The 22735-nt window shown below is 43.4% G+C and overlaps 1 protein-coding gene across 1 annotated transcript in view; it reads left to right on the plus strand.

The window, feature by feature from the left end:
- The first annotated feature begins 1459 nt into the window (after nt 1–1459).
- Nucleotides 1460–22735, plus strand: part of MBTPS2 (membrane bound transcription factor peptidase, site 2) — a 63909-nt gene continuing 42633 nt past the window's right edge. Inside the window, exons 1-6 of the mRNA XM_073670745.1 lie at nt 1460–1651; nt 3447–3595; nt 6661–6799; nt 12589–12692; nt 14266–14393; nt 18427–18545. Coding sequence (XP_073526846.1) covers nt 1577–1651; nt 3447–3595; nt 6661–6799; nt 12589–12692; nt 14266–14393; nt 18427–18545 — 714 coding nt within the window. The 5' untranslated portion in view covers nt 1460–1576. The remainder of the gene's footprint in view (nt 1652–3446; nt 3596–6660; nt 6800–12588; nt 12693–14265; nt 14394–18426; nt 18546–22735) is intronic.

Genomic DNA, 22735 nt, shown 5'->3' on the forward strand with positions numbered 1-22735 from the left:
AATCTGCAACATTAAAAATTCATCAAATACTCGTTGTGGGAACGAGGCCTAAAGCAAAATCCCTGCTGCACTTTTACAGCAGGGTACTGCGATTTTCCTATGACAAACAATGCCACAAAGCACTACATTTGACATATCCGACAGCTTTACATGTGTTTTTTAAATGGTCACATTGTTTACAGATTTTTTTTTTCTACTTTTGTTTTATTATGGGTGAAAAGTAAAATATAAAAAGGAGCAGCAGACAGAGCAGCTTTCTATGCCGTGCTTTCAGAAGCCTGGGTCTTGTTTGGGCTCCCTGGTGTTTTTTCCACAGGCAGCATGCTCTGGGTGTGCTGGTCGTGAGAAAACACGTGTACACATGCAGCAGGATGATGCCTCCTGGCTTTGGTGTGCCGTGGAGGGGATTCTCTGTGGCTGCTGGCATCAGGTCATCAGTTGTACTTTGCTCTGGTGCAGGATGTCAGCCATATTATTATTATTTATTATTATTTATTATTATAGCGCCATTTATTCCATGGCACTTTACATGTGAAGAAGGGGTATACATACAAGAACAATTACAATAATCTTGAACACAATGTGATGGCGACTGGTACAGGAGGAGAGAGGATCCTGCCCCTGAAGGCTCACAGTCTACAAGGGAAGGGTGAGGATACAGTAGGTGAGGGTAGAGCTGGTCATGCAGCATTATTTGTGGAGTGGTGGTTACTGCAGGTTGTAGGCTTGTCGGAAGAGGTGGGTCTTCAGGCTCTTTTTAAAGGTTTCCACGGTCGACGAGAGTCTGATATGTTGGGGTAGAGTTCCAGAGTAGGGGGGAAGCACGGGAGAAATCTTGTATGCAATTGTGGGAGGAGGATATAAGAGGGGAGTAGAGAAGGAGATCTTGTGAGGATCGGAGGTTGCGTGCGGGTATGTAACGGGAGACTAGGTCACAGATATATGGAGGAGACAGGTTGTGAATGGCTTTGTATGTCGTGGTTAGGGTTTTGAACTGGAGTCTCTGGGCAATGGGGAGCCAGTGAAGAGATTGACAGAGAGTAGAGGCCGGGGAATAGCGGGGGGATAGGTGGATTAGTCGGGCAGCAGAGTTTAGGATAGATTGGAGGGGTGCGAGAGTGTTGGAAGGGAGGCCACAGAGCAGGAGGTTGCAGTAGTCAAGGCGGGAGATGATGAGGGCGTGCACTAGTGTTTTTGCAGATTCATGGTTGAGGAATGTGCGTATTCACATATTTGTGAAGGTCCAGCTCCCAAGTACAAGAGGTGTAATTAGAGCTTGAACCACCTCACCGATTACATTGCACCCTGTCACACTGATGTATTTACAGTTCACTTGCACTTTACTATACATACACACAGTATAATTCCATATCCACATTACTTCCGCCCGTAGTAAAGATGGCCGCTCACCACGCCTACTGGCGCTCTGCCACCTAGAGGCAGCCAATCACTTAACGCCCCAACTGGTCCATTGACCGGAAGTGCCCGACTGGAAACGTGAATCAGCGGCGCGAAGTTCCTGTGTTGGTAAAGTTCCGCCGTGATCTGATAGCTGAATGGCCGGAACCCTGTCGCTATGATCCCGGTACCGCTGGTCGTGGTGGTACTTGGCGGATGGTGTGCTATTTATTTGGCTGACACGTTACTGACGGTGAGAGGACAGAGGGATGAGCGTCCATTACTCTGCATGGAGGGTTGCTGTCACGTGGTGTATATTTGCAGGAGCTGCAGTTTTGCTCCATTGTGGGCACTGGACTCAGCAATCTGTACCTGCCGGAGGAGCACTGTTTCTGATCGGAGCTGGGTGCACTGACAGCTGTGCTGCAGCATTCTGTGTCCGGCTGTCACTGCTCCGGACAGCTCCATTATTCCCGGCCCCATCATCAAATAGTAATGAGGAAGCTCTAGCTAAGACTCCACATTGTTCTGCTTCTCTGTTCTGGAGATTAATGAATAAACTGACAACTGGGTGTGTCCCTCCCTGCACAATAGTTCCATCCAATAGGATCAGGCTGTGTAGGGACACGCCCCTATGAAAGAAAAATATGGCAACACCCAATTGTCAATGTATTTATTAATTTGTAGGAGTAATAACTGCGGCCCGGCACAGTGTCGTCCTTTCATACTCCTGCAGAACATTACACAGTGTCAGGCCGTGTTCACATGAGCGTAAAAAGCATCATCCAGCTGATTTTTTTGGATCTGTGTTGTCGTTTTGTGTGGCGTCTGCTTTATACCTCAGGGAATCACATTTACAAGATCAAGAAGTTTCCAGTGCTAGTAATGGCAATGTGTCCGTAAGGGCTCGCTCTCACTTGCGATTAAATCAGATGAATGCAATCCGATAAAAAATCAATTTAATCCTATGATTAGAGTGGAGGTTTTTTTCCCAGCGCCGATCAGATTGCAATCTGGCTGGAAAAAAATTGCCGCATGCTGCATTCGGATCACATGCACCCATATAAGTCTATGGGAGCGTGTGAAACATCGCACTGCACTCGGATATCACCCGAGTGCAGTGCGATTCCCACCTATGCCAGCAATAGCGGAGATGGAGAAATTGATTTCTTCGTCCACTCCGCAGCATGCGAGACAATCTGAGCACAGAGCACTGACACACGGCTCCCGTTCGCAGCAGAGCAGGAGCCGAGTGTCATTAGCATATCGCATCCGATGCCATACGTTAGTGGGACCCCGGCCTAAAGATCAGATGCTGCACAGATCACATGGGTCCCGAGTTTTTTATTTTGTTTTTGCACCCCAAGAATTAAATGAGTGAGTCATATCTGAAATACAGAAGTGCCTATTACATGCCGCCATGTTATTGATGGGGACATTAGGTCTGTATGTAAGATGGTGATCTGAACAGCCCTATGGAATGGGGTCTGTGTGAAGTCAGCTTTATCCACGGACCGAAAATAAGGTTGTGTGATCATAGCGTAAAGGTGATGTTTCAGACAGGCTCAGTTTTCCTCGAGTAAAAATCCACACTTTATAATGTCGTGAGAGTTCTCTGGTCCCTTGATATATCATTATAGGGCAATGGGTTGTCTTCACCAGAGAACCTTCTTATTGATCCACATAAATGAAAAAGAGAACACACTATATGTGCAGCAGGGTCCTGTATAGTCAGCTGTCCTTTTTATAGAGGATTGCTCAGCCGCCTACACAGGGTTGTAATGCTATTTCCCTCTAGATTAACCCTATATCTGCAGGTGGATAGTGTTTTTGATGATAGGCTCCATTTAACACACATGAGCACAGCTGTGCTGTTCTGTACACTCTGAATCCATCCAGCAAACAGCTGATCATTGGGGGTGTCACATCCTCTCTGATATTGATCACCTCTCCTAAGAATACACCATCAGTTTCAAAGACTTCAAAAACCACTGTAATACTTGTTTCTCTATTAGTACAAATCACCTGTGTCATTTTTTTCCCCATAGTCCTCAAAAACGTACAGGAGCTCATATGAGGAATGGCTTGCTACGCACGGCCTCAGCATTGCACCCTTCCACATCCGCTGGCAAACCACGATTTTTAACCGTCTATTTTATAAGTGGGGGAGATGGAAGCCGTACTTCTTGTATGTATGGTAAGCGTACATACAGATATATAATTGTGTTTTTGTGTATATATATATATATATATATATATATATATATATATATATATATATATGACCTGTTATAATATAAATATATTACCATTACTCTTCTATTTCTAAGCAAAAATTTTGTTTGCCTTTTGAGGTAGAGATTACTTGTGATTGACAATAGGTTTTAGTGTTGTCATTAACCCCTTTCTAGATTGAAGCTAGCCCTGTGGCTCAACTTTAGGAATCCTCAGTGATCGGCTGATGTTTCCGGAGGAAGCCGCAGACTACCACATATGAAGATGCTGCAGCCACTCTGGCTAGAGGACAGTCGCCCTCTGGGGACGTGCATATACTCTCATAGAACACATGGGAAGGAGTTGTCATAGTGAGAATACCACCTTTTAATTTTTAAAGGGGTTTTCCCCAAATCACTTGCTATTCCGTATTCTTGGGGGTCTGACTGTTAAGACCTCAAGAACTGGTCTCCACCGCTCCATTTGCCTGTAGGACTGTATGAGAAAGTGGAGTGCAGCACTCTGCTATTTCTGCTAGTCCCATTAACAATGACTGGGGTGGAGGTCAAGCATGCTAGCTTCTACTCCATGAAAGAAGGAGCTGCAGAGCCCTGTTCTCTCATGAATTTTTTGAAAACTTCTACTACAAATAGAAGCAAGGTGGACCGACTGCTCGTTCAGGAGCAACCTCTTTTTCCTTTTGCACGCATGCAAAAATCGCAGCCAACATTCTTCAGTGACTCCACTCATCAGCCCTTTGAAGGGGTCGAGGACCACTCTGAAAGCTGTGACTCAGTCATGTAATCCAAAAGGACTGTCAGCACGCCATTGCATCATTATGTTGTGTGAACAGAGCCATGAAGATGTATTTAATTTTACCTAATAAATGCTTGGAGTTGTGCTGATGCCGTGGTCTGCTGGCGGCCCTTTTGGGTTACACTTATGCTTAGGAATCGAGCTGCCATGCACCTGGCAGGTGAGCTGATAGGATTCTTTCTTCACTTGTCTTATATCACTTCCATGTATTATTTTTTAGCTGCCTCATCACTGCAAGGTTCTGCAAGGACCTAGCAATGTCCTGTCTTGTGCCATTCTTCATTATGCAGAATACCAGCTGGGGATGACTTAAATCAGTGTTGAGATGTAATGTCTTTGATGTTCACCCAACAGTTTTTCCAACATGATCCGCAGTCTTCACTAGTTGCTAACTACCAGCCTGTTTTGCCCGGTGTCTATCTCTGCCGGCACAAAGCAGTAAAGGACCGCTTATGCCACTTATGTCATGTGGACAGAGCATCTGCTTCACTTCTGCCCTGCTCTGTTGTCGGGGCGTGACTGCCGATGCCATGCTTCTGGAGCAGCAGCTCTCACTTTCTCCAGATGTATGTGATTTGTATGAAGGAATTCTGCAAGAATTGTGTGACATTGACATGACAATGTAATGCAATCCTGGGAGAGCAAGTGCCGACACCACTGGAATTACCATATTACCCTGGAGGGTAAATAAGCCCTAATTTAGGGATGCGTTAAAACATGACTTTTATTTAATACTTTTTAAAAAAATATGTGGTAAATGAATATAAAAACACACTAGTTTGCCAGTGTTTCCTCTATCTTATTTATGATCAATTCGATCTATTTTATTCATTAAGGTTCTGTATAATCATATATTCATCATGACTGCAGTTCATGAATTATAGATAAACTCGGCTGAATTACTGTTGCTAACACATACACTGGTAGTGCTGCTAAGTCCAATCTATCAGATAGCCACCCCAACAAGTTTCACCACAAGGACTTCCGCAGGGGGTTGGGGCTATATTGAATGGCACAAGCATTTAAGGTGAGTATAAGTGTTATTATTTTACAAGGGGGAAACATAGGGGTTGAAACTGGGTTGTCCGAGTAGTGGACAACCCCTTTAAGAGAGAATGATGAGTTTGGAGGTGGGGAGAGTGGCTTATAAGTGGAGAAAGAAGCAAATATAATAGCTATAGTAGAAAGCATCTTATAATCTTTTGCATCATTGATGTATGCAAAAAGAGATGTCTAAAACCCCCCAGGAAATCCCCTGTGAGTAGCAGATCACCAGCACAAATCCCTCTACAGAGCTGATACGTTTGCTACAATGTTTCAGTATAGGAAAAATAATGAGCATGGACTGGAGTCACTTTTCATGAATCCTTAAAATTTTAAGGAATTGAAACAAAAAGTATATTCATAAGTTGCAGAACTTTTCATGTCACAACGATGAAGCTTATTGTCGTATTTTTTTTTTTTTTTTTACAAAAGCTTTGTTCACTTTTTTTGTGTTCACTGAATGACCTCTTCTAAATATAATTGAACTGGACCTTTAAAATAAGACTAAGTTGATTAGATCGGGCACTGATATTTACTATGAAATTGTGATTGATATTTGCGATGTATATGATGTGAATACTAGGTCATTGTTCTAGAAGCACGTTTATAATTGATATGTTCCATTAACTATATATTAGCCAGAAATTCACAGCAAACCTTTTATTCAATCAACCAAAAATTCTACTTATAAACTTTGGGTAAAATAATTACTAATTAATTATTGTGGCACCCTTTTGATGTTATATGAACTAGACCCAGTGCAGTGATTAGTTGACATTTTTGACTTGGATTAACTGTTAATACATAACTTTATTCATTGTCTATGAGTGTAGTTATCCATATGTATTGGAATGTTAATTAACTTACTGAGCTGTGTACCCCATTTTGGTTTGAGGCACCTTTTTAGAATATTTTCGTATATGTTTAGTTTCCTTTGTAAAATAATTTTTTTCATAATATTGTTGTATAACACTTCTTGATCCTTATATGAACATTTGTCATAGGATTATTATGGTCTCTTGTTCTGTGGAGTGTTACCCTCTCTATCTTTGAGAGATGGTTTTTGGGTAGTTTGTTAATCTTCCTCAAGAAAAGCAATGTGAAGTCTTATTTTAGTAAAGGAATGTGAACCCCCTCTATAATTTGACTGTATCGGGGGCTAACTACATCCATTTCCTCCCACCGCAGGTTCAGCTTGGGGATGGTGTTTGGTATCCTCGCCATGTTCGGATCCATGATTCTCTTGGGGAGAACGCTGCTACAGACTTTAAATCAGATGATGACAGATACCCCCGGACCTCAAAATGATCGCATGCTCCAAGTTGTGGTCAGTACTAGTTATATATAGTAAAAGCGGTCATAACATACTCTGACTGGGAACCAGTAACTAAATGTACTGTCCGTAGAGTGGGCAGCATATTATAGACCAGGAGGAGCCGAGCAGATTGATGTACATGTCTGTAGGAAAATAGTCAGTATCACTCAAAATGTTTTCTTTTAAATCTCTGCGCATTTTGGGTTTAGGAGTCCAGTGGGCGGTCCTACTTAAGGACTGACAAATATCTCTGTTATGGCTCTTTCACATGTCAGTGTTTTCAGTATGTGTGGTGTCCGTTTTCACACATACAGGAGAGACATACACTCCACTGCAGCTAGGTGTCCTGTTACTCAGTGAGCTCAGTTCAGGGGCCCACTCGCTGCAGCGAGTCATTCTCCTCAGCGTGTGCGGTTGCCTCAAGCCAGGTGAGTATAATTTTTTTATTTTATTCTTATTTTTACAGGGTTTGGAGACATCAGGAGGTGAATACAACTCTCAACATTGTCCCTTGCTAGTGTTGATTGCAGCACAAGCAGTGGACAATGATGAGAGATTGCTTCAGAATCTGGCACTTGGGAACAACGCTAACTGTACCGCTGATTCCCAGGCGCCGGTACGTGTGATCCTGATGCAGCACACTGTTGCCACACAGGTGCACACGGATATCTCCGGTACTGTTTTTTCCAGTACTGGAAATATCCGGACGTGTGAAAGAGGCCTTATATAGAGAATGATGTCAATCAGAAAGTAAAAGAGCCCACTGGGCTCGTAAACCTAGAATATACAGAATAATCTATTAGTTCTACTCAGTCTATTACCACAGATCGATAACTGTTTGCGGAGATGAGTTGTTGGAAATTAAAATATCATTAAAATTGTCTTTTATCTGTGACATTTCTGTAATGTTAACTGACATTTCACAAGTTTGCTTTTACCATTAGTCTAAAGAGGCACTCACATTGCAAAATAATGGTGAATGAGTGTTGTTAATAATACTTGTTTCACGATTATCTTGTCATGTATACAGGCTGCCGATCACCCGATGAACAAACAAAACGCTCTTGTACTTAATTTGAACAATCATTTTGTGCTGACAGACTAGATTTAAGTCATTGTCCTCAGAAAGTTGTTATCTTCAAATATGACTTACAAAGTATTATTGCCTTCCGATTTGTAGTCTTGTTATGAATTATGTAAATCGAAGGTTTAGGCCACTTGAGCACTACCAGCGCCCCCCTATGTAAGCAGGTAATTGAAACTAGCTATCCTCGGATAGGTCAAACCTGTGTGTATAGAGGTGTTAGCAGCTAGCGGTGAATTCTCCATAACCAAAATGTGGATCAGATGTTCCTCACAGGCTTCCCTGCTAGCACCCAGGTGTCAAACCAAAAGTGAGAGAAGGGCCTGAATAGCCCCAGCCACTATGGCTCCACAGCGGCAGGAGGTCCACTTGACATGAGGAACAACGGCATTTTAAGTTTGACACAATCCATGCGTATACCCGTGATCGGGGAACATATTGGCATCTGTGGGTAAAAGTGTTGGTAGCTGGTAACCCACAGGAGCGCAATATCTCCCACAATTATGGATATGGATATATATATATATATATATATATATATATATATATATATATATATATATATATATATATATATATAATACAGTTGTGTTCAAAAGTTTACATATCCCGGCAGAATTTTTCCTTTCTTGGCCTTGTTTCAGAGAATATGAATGATAACAAAAAACCTTTTTCTCCACTCATGGTTATTAGTTGGGTGAAGCCATTTATTGTCAAACTACTGTGTTTTCTCTTTTTAAATCTTAATGACAACCAAAAACATCCAAATGACCCTGATCAAAATTCACATACCCTGGTGATTTTGGCCTGATAACATGCACAGAATTTGACACAAATGGGTTTGAATGGCTACTAAAGGTAACATCCTCACCTGTGACCTGTTTGTTTGTAATCAATATGTGTGCATAAAAGCTGAGTGAGTTTCTGGGATCCAGACAGACTCTGAAGTTTCTGGATTGTGAGTGATGAGGAAAGCAAAAGAATTGTCAACAGATCTACAGGAAAAGGTAGTTGAACTGTATAACACAGAAAAGGGACACAAAAAAATATCCAAGGAATTGATAATGCCAGTCAGCAGCATTCAAACTGTGATTAACAAATGGAAAATCAGGGGTTCTGTAAAAACCAAACCACGGTTAGGTAGACCAACAAAAATTTTGGTCACAACTGCCAGGAAAATTGTTCGGGATGCAAAGAAAAACCCACAAATAACATCAGCTGAAATTCAGGACTCTCTGAAAACTAGCAGTGTGGCTGTTTCAAGATTCACAATAAGGAGGTGTGGCGCCCCTGAGGGTTCGGTCGCCACAGGGTTGCTGCATCTCTTGCATCAGGTGTGGTATCTCTCCTTCGAGGTAAGGATGGTGTATCTGTCAGGACCCCACCTCTGCATTCATCACCACACCTCTCCCACCTGAGGGGGGGGCTTATAGGCACCAAGGTGCTGCCCCAGCCAGCATAAGAGGAAATGGGGGACCCAAAGAAAGGGGGAACCTAGTAGTGGGTGAGGGTGGAGGACGCACACTTAGGTTACACAACAAAAATTCATATTTAATAGCCAGCCATCTTGGGCTCAAAGTCTTTGATTGTGATCTTCATCACTGAACGTGGCTTTCTGTGTGAACCTGCAGTTGATGGGGACACGGTCCTCGTACACTGGCCTTGAGTCGAGGAGCGGGTAAGAGTTAACGGCTGTCTCTGCCCGGTCAAGGTCCCTACCCAAGAAGGCCTGGAGGGGAGCAGAGGAGACTAGCTCCACGGGCAAAAGGATCCCAGGGGGATGCAGACGGAGCGGTATACGCCACCTGTCCTCACTATTCTGGCCTAGTCAGAGGGATTCCTGCTGCAAGAGGGGTACCGGCCCCCGATTTCTGACTCTGTCACTCTAAGTCTTAGTCGGAGAAGCCCGGAGGCTCAGTGGATCCCACCGGGTAACGGATGGAGCAGAGTCGCCACCCGTACCCTTGTTCTGTGCATAGTCCAGAGGGAGACCCGGCCTTAGTACACGCATCACATACAGGACAGGAGAGGACCTAGTGGGAAAGTCTAGGAACACTCTGGTACGGGGTCCTGACCAAAGCACCTGAACTACCCGGAGGTTGTCGGACCCCTGGCCCTGGTGGCCGCAGCGCGCCGTGAGGAGCAGGGAGAAGCCTTGCAGCTGTGCATTCTACCGTGAGTAAAGCTTGGAAGACTACCCCTATGGCCTCCGGTTTCTTATTGCAACGCGGCACCACACCGCACCACATCTCCCACTACAATTCCCATCCTCCTGTTCTCTCTGCCCTGAGGCCCTGCTCCGCCTGTGGGGAGTAGTACCATCTCCTGCTGCCACTGCGTCCCGCCTCAGAGGACTGAACGCAGCGATGGTGGGGGAATCACCAGACACAACAGGTGGCGTAGTCAACACAACCACTCAGTTAACACCAACTCTGAAAGCCCATTACACCCTTTTAATGTGACGGCCCTGGGCACGGAACAGGTCCAAGCTACGGCTACAACCCACCAAACATCTGACCCGGCTCCAAGTAACCCCACTTCCCAGGGTGAGGGCTGTGAGCGTCACAGAGGCACTTGAAGAAAAATGGGCTGCATGATCGAGTTGCCAGAAGAAATCCATTACTGCGCAAATGCCACAAAGTATCTCGCCTACAATACGCCAAACAGCACAGAGACAAGCCTCAAAACTTCTGGAACAAGGTAATTTGGAGTGATATGACCAAAATTGAACTTTTTGACCACAACCATAAACATTACATTTGGAGAGAGGTCAACAAGGCCTATGATGAAAGGAACACCATTCCTACAGTAAAGCACGGAGGTGTATCGCTGATGTGTGAGTTACAAAGGCACAGGAAACTTGGTAAAAGTTGAAGGAAAGATGAATGCAGCACGTTATCCGCAAACACTGGAGGCAAATTTGCACTCATCAGCCCGGAAACTGGACGTACTTGGACGTTCCAACATGACAACGATCCAAAACACAAGGCCAAGTCCACCTTCAATTGGCTACAGCAGAACAAAGTGAAGATTCTGGAGTGGCCATCTCAGTCTCCTGACCTCAATATCATTGAGCCACTCTGGGGAGATCTCAAGCGCGCAGTTCATGCTAGACAGTCCAGGAATTTACAGGACTTGGCTTTTTGCCAAGAAGAATGGGCACCTTTACCATCTTAGAAAATAAAGAACCTCACCCACAACTACCACAAAAGACTTCAAGCTGTCATTGATGTTAGAGGGGGCAATACATGGTATTAAGAACTGGGGTATGTGAACTTTTGATCAGGGTCATTTGGATGTTTTTGGTTGTCATTAAGATTTAAAAAGAGAAAACACAGTAGTTTGACAATAAATGGCTTCACCCAACCAATAACCATGAGTGGAGAAAAAGATTTTTTGTTATCATTCATATTCTCTGAAACAAGGCCAAGAAAGGAAAAATTCTGCCGCGGTATGTAAACTTTTGAGCACAACTGTTCATTATATTCATGTTTGGTGTTGATAGAATTCCTAAAGTATGTTCGGTAAGATGACGGCCATATTATTTCTCTAGGAGGTTCCTTGGGAAAAATATGACGCAGAGTAGAAATTAGGGACAAAACTGAGGTTTAATCGTCTCCCAATCAGCAGTCGTCCTCTGCCCTTCAGCGGAGTGAGGGGTCTGGTGAGACCCCTTATAACAGCTCATCTACAGAATATCATTGTTAGACCCTTCCTCCGCCTGAAGCTCTCACAAATTAAATTTGTAAGAAGTATCTGTGTTTCTTCCTTTTTATTTTTTACTGTTTTTGCCTCTTTGTAAATCCTTCTCTTTTTCCATCTTTTGCAGTCTTTTTAAGCACTATACTCTTTTTGTATATTAAATGTAAAATGTAATAAGCTTAGAGCAGCAAGGAACAAACTTATCTACCGACCCTGAAAGGGGTGAGAATAGCTTGGTTGTGTTACCCTGTGTATACCAGAGTGCAGGAAAAGTACCTATCAGGTGCTCGGAAAAGCTGGGTGAGGTGTGTGACCCAGTGCAGGCGTCTCGCTGGTCTATCAAAAAGGCGAGTGGTGGCAGCGAAAAGTTCATAGATGTGAGAACTGGTTATGGGGTGCGCTTAGCTCACTGGTAGCCCGTTTGTGGAAAGCGGAGTGCCCCTTTACAGTAGCATCCGAGCCACTGTTTTACGAGCGAGAGGGGTTTGTGACTTGTCATATAAGGCGTATATCGGAACAGCTAAAATCCTAATCCATGGAAGCCCCGCAGACCTTATCACATGTTCTTCTTGTGCCATGACACATTGACATATTTGATATCCGTGTAATCAGAAAAAATCCAGGAATGTCTTTCCAGACATACATAAAGCACATCAAAAATGTACTTATTTATATATTATCATACATGAAATTGAAGATAACCTAATTTTTTGGGCCATTTTGCAAGATGTATGGAAAAGAATAATGATCTCATGTATATTACCTAAAGAAAAGCAAAACAAAATCAAATTGATGGGGCTGCATATAATGGAGTGCATGCGGGTGGCAGGGGGTAACGTGGACAGCTGGTCACTGACTTTCCAGGCCTTGTATATATTTATACAGACTGATGTAACCCAATCGGCCTCCTCTATGAGCGCTGGCCGTCCATGTGTCCGGGCAGCTGCCCGCACTGTATGCTGCTGTGTCTATGGAGCTCATGTTTTGGCTTTTGTCTCCATGCTGACTTGAACAGGTGCCCGGTGTGAACCTGCCCATCAGCCAGCTGACATACTTCTTCTCCGCCATCTTCATCAGTGGTGTCATACATGAGGTCGGGCATGGAGTGGCAGCCGTCAGGTAATCGGATCCTCCTCTTTTCATGTCTGGCAGGGGTGAAGCTGCATTTTGTATTCACATCAATATTTAAAGGCAATGACTGACAGCCGTGTACGAGGGGTGAATTATTTATACCGTACCTGGACGTGCTGGGGAAAGATGTCTCTGATGATCCTCTAATACTATATTCTAATCGGCTTTTATGTTTGGCCATTATTTAATTTTCTGAGAAATTTTGAATATGAAATAATAATTGAAGACTATAGTTAAAGAGTAACTAAACTTTCATTTATTTTTTTTTAATAATTTTGTCCAGCATGGAAAGTTGGGGAACTTAGCAAATCACTTTATTACAGGATTTGTCTTCATTCCTGTAAAAAATTGCTTATAAGTTGCTTCCACACCCTTGCTTTTCCCCAGTCTATTTGCCTCCCTTCAACTGCATTGATACCAAAACCTACTCATTTGGAGTACAGATGATGGCAGTGAAATGCTCAGCACTGGTCTCCACTGAGAGTTCTGCTTATGCCACGTTCACACATACAGTAGTTGGTCAGTATTTCACACCAGGAGTGGAACAGTCGGAGGAAAAGTATAATAAATACAGAAGTGGTGACGTGTTTCTATCACCCACTCCTGGTTTTGGCTTACAAATACTGAGGTAAAACACTGACCAAATACTGAACATGTGACCGTGGCCTTATTAAAACAATCTTAGTGTTAGTGAGACACAAGTGCTGACCCTTTCACTGCCATCATCTGTACTCCACCACATTCTGATATTATTGTAACTCTGGGATTTAAAAAAAATTGTGAACAGCAGAAAATGTGGTAAAAAAAGAACAACATTCACCTGAAGCTCCAGTGCCAACACTCCTGTGGTCCATGCCTGTCTTTATCTACTTTCTGGCAGTGATGACCCACAATACATACTATAATAAAGGTGGTACCTTTTCTTAGAATTGGCTGGAGAGACCTCCCATTTACATCATAGTGGGGCGAGCGCACTGCACAGGTTGTATACAACAGTTTGTGCTTTGCCTTTATTTAAAGAGAATCTGTCAGCAGATTTTTGCTGTGTAATCTGAGAGCAGCATGATGTAAGGGCTGAGACCCTGATTCCAGCGATGTCACTTACTGGGCTATATGTTGCTGTTTCAATAAAATCAGTATTTTATCAGTAGGAGATTATCACTGCAGGACTAGGTGTCTGGTGCCTCCTAGTCATCTGTTCTGTGTAGCCCCGCCCACACCACTGATTGTCAGCTTTCTGTCAATGTACAGTCTACCAAGCAGTGGTGTGGGCGGGGTTATACACTGCTCAGCATTTGAGCTCTGCTAGATCTGCAGCAGAGAAAACTGATTATATCAAAATGACATCATATTAATCAGTAAGTGACACATCGCCGGAATCAGGGTCTCAGCCCCTATATCAAGCTGCACTCAGATTGCATAGCAAAAACCAGTATACATATTTCCTTTTAAGAATGCTATAAGTGTGTACGTGAATATGGCTCCTGGAGGTTTGAAGACGTATCCCAGTTATCGATGACCTATTACTGTCACCTGATTGCCGTTCCTTTTGTATCCGCAGGGAAACGGTGCGATTTAATGGGTTTGGCATGTTCATATTTGTGGTGTACCCCGGGGCGTTTGTTGATCTTTTCACCACTCACCTCCAGCTGGTTTCGCCCGTTCAGCAGTTGCGGATATTTTGTGCAGGTAAATGACCTTCACCTGTCATTATAGGTTATTGGTGTCATTGGGGGTGTGTTACTCGCTGCTCCTGGGAGTGAGGAGGGGGGATTTCTGTTTATAATCGGAGGGCACATATTTCAGATTTGTGCCATAACCTCTCACAACACGTTTCCCAGATGAAAATAAATTCTTCAGCCGCTTCACTTTTTCTTTTTTTAAATTTGGTATGTGGAGTATTAGCTTTGATGCCGCCATGTCCTTTTCTATGCCCCCAGTATGGAAGAAGACCATGCACCAGGACTGTAGGGTACGGCCATGGATGCTGTCAGTGAAGCTTCCGAGACTTTATAGACTCACATTGTTATGAGAAGACCTTACCCTTCGGCCGTGCACTCGTTCTGCCAACAGCTGCTTGTTCTCACTCCCCCATACACCTACATGTGTTCCTAATGGAGAGGAGGAGTGAGCCGCCGCCAGGCACCTCTTATGGGAACAAAAGCTTCGCCATGTTAAAATTCAAAACGTGTGACCCTTATTTCCCTCCATTGCCGCTGTTTCATACACTGGTTTATTTCCTAGGGAAACAATGAAATTCAGCAGGGGCCCACATTGGCAAAACTCAAGAAAAAAAGAAAAATGAGTAAATAGTATTAGTTCATATAAATGATTTATGGCACTTAGTTAACGCTATTTTGATCAAAAACATAAAAGCCATCCCACCACGACAAGGTGTACCCAATAGGGACAGTCCTATCCTGTCTCTAGTATTAACTCCTTACCATGTGTCATACGACATCAGTGTGAATAAGGGCAGAGCCAGACAGGGCTCAGCTGAGACACCCAGCCATGGGAAGCTATGCAGATGAAACACTTAGCCCAGAGAAGGAAGCCATGCGATGTGTGTACAACGTACAAAGGATCACAGCAAAACCAAAGAAATGAGCCGGACTATAAGCTGGTATACGTGCAAAGTGTAGGAGCTTGTATCCCGGCTATAGCGTACACCTGCCATGGCCACAGTGTGAACGTGCTCTTACACTTTGCATGTATACCTGCTTACTGTCCAGCTCAGTTTTTTGGTTTTGCTTTTCGGTGCTGGTCCAAACAGTCACATGTATTGTAGCTCAGCTGTGTCTATAACGTCTGTGATGGGATTGTGGCATTTAATGTTGGATATCTGGGGGAGTTTCACCCCTTTTAGATGAACACACTGATTCCACTACAATAACCTGATCTCAGCCCTGGGAATTATGTTACTTTGACTAAATAAGGCCACCACTTTACTGTGTACAATGTCACAAAATAGTCTATAAATCTCTAAAATATAAGTGTTATTAAAAGTGTTGTCCAGTCTTATGATAGACCATCAGTCTCTGATCAGTGGGGGTCCGGCACCCAGCAGATGCACTGATCAGTTGTCTGTTTTCAGCTTTGGTGGCCGGATTAAAAAAAGGGAATGGAGCGGAGCTGTATGCATAGTGCTCTGTTTACTGCCTAAAACTGCAGCTTAATGTGAATAGGAGCTGAGCTGCAGTTCTCATCAGCGGTCAGCACACAGTGAACCAAGCTGTGGTGATCCTGCTCCATTTACTGTTTATATTCGGCCTCCACCAGACTGATAGAGGTGCTGGATGTCGGACCCTCACAGTCTGATATTGATGACCTATCTCAATATAATAAGCCGGGAAAAAACCCTAGTTCTAAATAGCAGCGAGAACTACAACAAGCAATGTAACAACAACAAGGTAATAAAACTGCAATTATTTTTAGCCTTGCCCTTCATGGCCACTAGATGGCACAGTAAGCCTTTGTTCATGTCGAAAGTGTTATTTAGACTTTGAGACAATTTGGGGCATTTTAGTAACAATAAAAGGTCTCCTCAGATGCAGACCGACATCTATTGCAGGGATAGAAAAACATTTTACTAAATAATTTTGAATAGTTTCTATACTTATTTTATTGGACACATGCTGGAACCTGTAATTGGCCACAGAATTGTTAATTGGGAAAATCTGCAGCCATTGATAGCTTCATTAAGAAATAAATAGCTCTCCCAAATGTATCCCAATAATAATGACATATATTGCAAAGTTTCTCAGAGGCACTTTATTGTGGCTAATTTAATACGCAGCTATACCTACAGATCGGTAGTATGGTTATTATTTTCCTTATCAAAATATTTTTAGCTATTTTTTTCCATTTTAACCTCTATGTAAATATACTCTGCTCAAAAAAATAAAGGGAACACTTACATTGTGTTGTTTAACTCCAAGTCAATAACACTTCTGTGAAATAAACCTGTCCAGTTATGAAGCAACACTGATTGTGAATCCATTTCTCCAGCTGTTGTGCAAATGGAACAGACAACTGGTAGAAATAATAGGCAATTAGCAAGATACCCCCTATAAAGGAGTGGTTCTGCAGGTGGTGACCACAGACCATTTCTCTGTTCTCATCTTTTTTGGCTGTTGTTTTGGTCACTGTTGCATTTTGTCATTGCTTTCACCCCTAGAGGTACAGTAGCATGAAGCGGGCGGTGTCTACAACCCACAGAAGTTGCTCAGGTAGTGCAGCTCATCCAAGATGGCACATCCATGCGAGCTGTGTCAAGAAGGGTAGCTATGTCTGTCAGCACAGTGTCCAGAGCATGGAGCAGATACAGGAGACAGGCCAGAACACCAGGAGACGTGGAGGGGACCGTAGGAGGGCAACATCCCAGCATCAGGACCGCTACCTCCGCCTTTGTGCAAGGAAGGACAGTGCCAGAGCCTTGCAAAATAAGCTCCAGCAGGCCACTAACATCCATGTGTGCTCAAACTGTCAGAAACAGACTCCATGAGGGTGGTATGAGGACCCGACGTCCACAAGTGGGTGTTGTGCTCACAGCCCAACACTGTGTGCAGGGCGATTGGCATTTGCCAGAAAACACCAAGATTGGCAGATTCCACATTGGTGCCCTGTGCTCTTTACGGATGAAAGCAGGTTCACACTGAGCACATGTGACAGAGTGTGGAGAGCGATCTGCTGCCTGCAACATCCTTCAGCATGACCGGTTTGGCAGTGGGTCAGTAATGGTGTGGGGTGGCATTTCTTTGGAGGGCCGCACAGCCCTCCATGTGCTCGCCAGAGGTAGCCTGACTGCCATTAGGTACCGAGATGAGATCCTCAGACCTCTTGTGAGACCATATGCTGGAGCGGTTGGCCCTGGGTTCCTCCTAATGCAGGACAATGTCAGACCTCATGTGGCTGGAGTGTGTCAGCAGTTCCTGCAAGATGAAGGCATTGAAGCTATGGACTGGCCCGCCTGTTCCCCAGACCTGAATCTGATTGAGCACATCTGGGACATCATGTCTCGCTCCATCCACCAACGTCACGTTGCACCACAGACTGTCCAGGAGTTGTCGGATGCTTTAGTCCAGGTCTGGGAGGAGATCCCACAGGAGACCATCCGCAACCTTATCAGGAGCATGCCCAGGCATTGTAGGGAAGTCATACAGGCACGTGGAGGCCACACACAATACTGACCCTCATTTCCTTATCTTGAGGCATTTCCATTGAAGTTGGATCAGCCTGTAATTTGATTTTTCACTTTGTTTTTGAGTATCATTCTAAATGCAGGCCTCCATGGGATATTAATTTTGATTTACACTGATTATTTTTATATTTTATTGTTCTCAATGCATTCCACTATGTAATGAAGAAAGATTTGCAACTGGAATATTTCATTCAGTGATATCTAGGATGTGGCATTTTAGTGTTCCTTTATTTTTTTGAGCAGTGCATCATTGAGTCGCTCAGATTTAATAGAAATGCACAGTTGCTCCCGCCATCTCTTTTACTGTTTCCATTATAGGGCTTGATCTAATAGATAAAAAAAGGCACATTTTTTTTTAAAGCACTTACAGCGGCCGCATGTAAACGTTGTACGTAGCCAGAATATCATGGCTCCATACACTCCTGGGTACTATATATATACATAGATACTTGTAGATGAATCCCGTTTATATACACTTTCTGTCATTGTTTCCTCATTGTGTACTGTTGTATCTGTCTGTAGGAGTCTGGCACAATTTTATTCTCGGCCTCCTGGGCATCTTGATATTGTTTCCACTCCCTGCCATCCTGTATCCATTTTATTACACCGGTGTTGGTGCCCTTGTGACTGAAGTCTTTGAGGTAAGTCTGTATTTTTCATACCAGTAGGATTAGTGAACACTGGATTCTGAGGCTGCCGATCTGAAACATGAGACTACAGAGCCATTTTCACCATAATTCATATTCAGAGGGTTGTTGTAATTCTCAACCTCCAGTATTGCTCCTCTCCCAGACCCAGCTTTCTGCTTTGCTGGGGGCGGTACGCGCCTGAAGATTGACAGTTTGCACCAGCAGTGTGGTCGCGCCAGCAGCGTGGTCGCGCCTATGGTCTGAATTGTGCCCTCTCCCAGGCTGCTAACATGAGCAGCTATGTTTCTGCAGCATGGAAGAAGTGCTGGGGCGCTGAAGCTGACCTGATCCCGCCAGCAGAGAAGCGAACAAGCAGCTTTTGGTATTACATAACTTTGTCTGCTTTAGTAATCAGATTTTTACTAAAAATAAGGATTATATTGGATATACTTCAGATCTAGAATTTGAGCGTTGTAATGATGTGTGTGAGTAAGTTTTTGTTGTAGAAATGTTTAATTATCTGATTGGTAGGTCCATGGTTTGCACTTTGGTTCTAAAGCTTCTTGAATGTGTCTAGGTGTGACCCTCTTTCCTCTTTACAGATGTGCACATATGCTGAGTTGGGAATCAAAACAGTTACAAAAGAACAAAATTAGACATGCTAATGCATGTGAAATAAGGCAAGAACTCCTAAAGAGTAACTAAACCTTTTTTTTTATCAGTCTTGGCAAAGTTTTAATCTTTATAATATACTCCATTACCTCCTTTTGCTTCCTTTTCTCCCAAACTCCATGCTGAAAGTGCTGCTTTAGCTGCCTTGTTTATGCGCTTTGTGTAGCTGATTTGAACCTTATCTTTACCAAAAAAGCCTCATTCCAGTGTGAGCTTCTCTGCTTCCCCCCCTGTGCTCAAACACCATTACAAATGCTCTCCATGTGTGAGGTAAGCAATGTGTAATAGATCGTTCTGTGCTCATAAGCTGCCGTTGGTCTTGACAGCGTATGTCCTGTTTATGATGATCTTTAGTGCATCACATTTGATCATTTCACTTGACAAACAAGCGTTGTTCTTGTTCATAGGGTGAATGACAGCCTGTTTATACTGCAAGATTATAATGAAACAAGTATTCCTAGGAAGGCTCATTCATGATCTCGCAATGTATACACCTTAGGTGCATGTACAAGGCAGGTAAAACAGCACTTTCTGCAAGGAGTGTGGCAGAAAAGGAAGCAAGAAAAGGTAATTGAGTATATTACAGAGATTCATAACTTTGCACAGACCAATCAATAATTAAATAAAACAAATATTAGTTACTGTTTAGTCTTGGATACTGCATGATTAAATCTAGGCAGCAAAAACCAGCTGGTAAAAAGGAGAAATGAAAGTGATCACAACTGAAAAGTGATGAGTTGTGAAATGTAAAACTGTCAGAGACCTGAAATGTGAAATGGTTTTACTGTATTCAACTACTCCATATGTATATTGGTCTACAGATATATAAACTGTTAGACAATGAAGCCTTTTTATTTTTAACCATATTGGATTGTAAAGCTTGCACCAGCGCTATTATTTCCTTACTGAGTACAGTACATACAACAATCAGCTGGAACATTAAAACTACCAAAGTAATATTATGTAGGTGCCGATGAGCTACAAAAACTGCTTTGATGACTAGTCGGACAGGCGGGTCCCTGGCAACTTCTCCTTGCTCACTGCTAATGACTGATAGGTCTGTCGTTGTACACGGACGCAGGGAGAGACCTGTCACTTAAGGGGAGCGGTGTGGTGAGAGGCTGAAAGGGACTCGCCTCTCCATCGAGTGTCCATGAACTCTGCAGCCGATCAACAGCATCTGATAGTCTGCAGTGCTTACACCTCCCTTCGGCCAAGGGAAGTGGAAGTGCTGCAGCACTCACATGGTATAGCAATGTCACGTTTGTGCTGGGAAATATGGTGCTGGCATCACTCGAATGGCGCCAGTGCGGGACGTGAGTATGTTTTTATTATATTTTAAAAAGAGGCAGTGCAGTAGTGGAGAGACCCTCTAAGTGATCAAACACGTAGAGTCGTTTTACAATGGATAATCAGTGAGCTAATTATATATTTTGGGAAAAAAAATGATTTTATTTGACTTTACCAGAATTTCTTCCTCTCTTTTCAAGTCTTGAGGGAAATAAGTTATCAGATCTGGACATGGAAACAGTTTTGGGGAAGAAACTGAAAATACAAATGGGGTTGTCCCAACTTTCTACAGTATAGATAATATTGCTGGGGGTCTCACTGCTGGGGCCCCCACCTGTTTCGAGAGCGGGGCTCTAAAATGCTGCATTCAGTGTCTTTGATTGATTGGCCACCGCTCTGAGTAATGCCATTATTGACACTAGTATGCTAACTATTTGGCATGGTGATGGTGACTCCACGTATGTGTGCCACGAGAAGAGTATGTGCTCATGATCAAATGATGAACATTAGGCCGGGCTCGTGCTGAGGCCACTACATTTCCTACAAAGTACCTCTGACACCTGCTCAGTGATTTTAAGTTGATCCCACCATGCATGGCTTATCAGAAATGACATGCTGTACATCGGGGATGACCATACACAGAGCAAAGCATGTGGGAGGATGGGGCAACTTCAGGGGAGGTCGCTTCACTAAGAGAGGGATGGATGGAGGCTTCACTACACTCGGCTAGAAGAGGACTGTGACTCAGTGAATTGAGATAGAGTTCGGTTCATCTCTGAGACTACAGGCACAGCACCACCTAGAAAGTAAAGAACATCAACCCTTGTACAGAACTGAGGACACTGCTAAAATGTAAGAGAATAGAGAGATATTTGCTGTTCTTACTGGAGAGGCTATAGCCCTGATTAATCAAAAGTGCTGTTTTATACATCAGTTCTGATGAACACTGTATTGGAGTAAGACGCGCCAAATTTGCTCCACCACAAGAATTGTACTTCAGTCGGGATTAGATTACAGTTTTGTCACGATTTACACCACTTCCGAGGCACAAATTAAGATGAATTTTCCTGGCTGCCTTCTGCCCTTGCCCCCTCTTTGCAAAGCTCTAACCCCTTTTTAATGAAATTGTAAAAGCTGGCCACTACTCGTGTAAAAAACGGCAACTATCAGTTGCGCAACGATTTTGTAATTTATCGAGAAGTTTTAAGCCAGAATTCTGGTGAAACCTGTTTAAACGGGTTTTCCCTTGAACAAAGTTAATTTTAAAGTTTATTTGAATCAATACATCTTGGAATAATAATAATAATAATTTCCACAATTGGATGTGTTTAAAAAAAATGTTCCTATGCTGAGATAATCTTATAAATGTGCCCCTGCTGTGTGCTGTGTAATGGCTGTGTCTGACCGTGCAGGAACATGGTCTGATCATACCACAGCTCCTGGACAGGGGAGGAAACAAAAGAGTATACAGACATTACAGCAGGGGATCACAGCTGATTCTTTTTGTGAGATAAAGCATTTCCCTGCCTGTTTGTAAAAAATGTTGTACCTCAAAGAAAGAATTATTTGTGATCCCCTGCTGTAATGTCTGTATACTCTTTTGTTTTCTCCCCTGCCCAGGAGATGTGGTATGATCAGACCATGTTCCTGTACGGTCAGACACAGCCATTACACAGTACACAGTAGGGGCACATTTATAAGATTATCTCAGCACAGGAACATTTTATTTAAACACATCCAATTGTGGAAATTATTATTATTCAAAGATCTATTAATTAAAATAAACTTTGTTCATGGGAAAACCCCTTTAAGGACTAGGGGCTGTAAGGCGGCGGTGTTCACTCTGTGCAGTAACTGAGGCAGTGACCCAAGCAAGTCCAATATAAACAGCTTTTATTCAGCAACTCATGGGTAAACAGAAAGTCCTCCGGTTCGCAGCCGGGTTACCATGAGCCCATAAACAACGGTTGCCGTGGGCAACGGCCGTGCCGAGCCGCTCAGAGCCTGACAGGTGCAGAGCCTTCCCGGGCGTGGGTTCAGCCACCCTCAATCCTGCTGAGCTTTCCTGCTATGCTCCTAGCAGGTTCCAGCATAGAACAACATTAATCCTTAGTGCAGGGTTTTTACTAATCTGCCTTAACCAGACTGCCTGACCAGGTCATTGCTCACCTTCATTCCTGCATTGCAGCCGCAGATGTGTCTGTGACTGCAATGCACTCCAATGGATTTCATAGGTCTCT

This window comes from Phyllobates terribilis, unplaced genomic scaffold (genome assembly GCF_046119375.1).
Source record: "Phyllobates terribilis strain yellow unplaced genomic scaffold, ASM4611937v1 Scaffold_2__4_contigs__length_985480577, whole genome shotgun sequence".
Lineage (NCBI taxonomy): Eukaryota > Metazoa > Chordata > Amphibia > Anura > Dendrobatidae > Phyllobates > Phyllobates terribilis.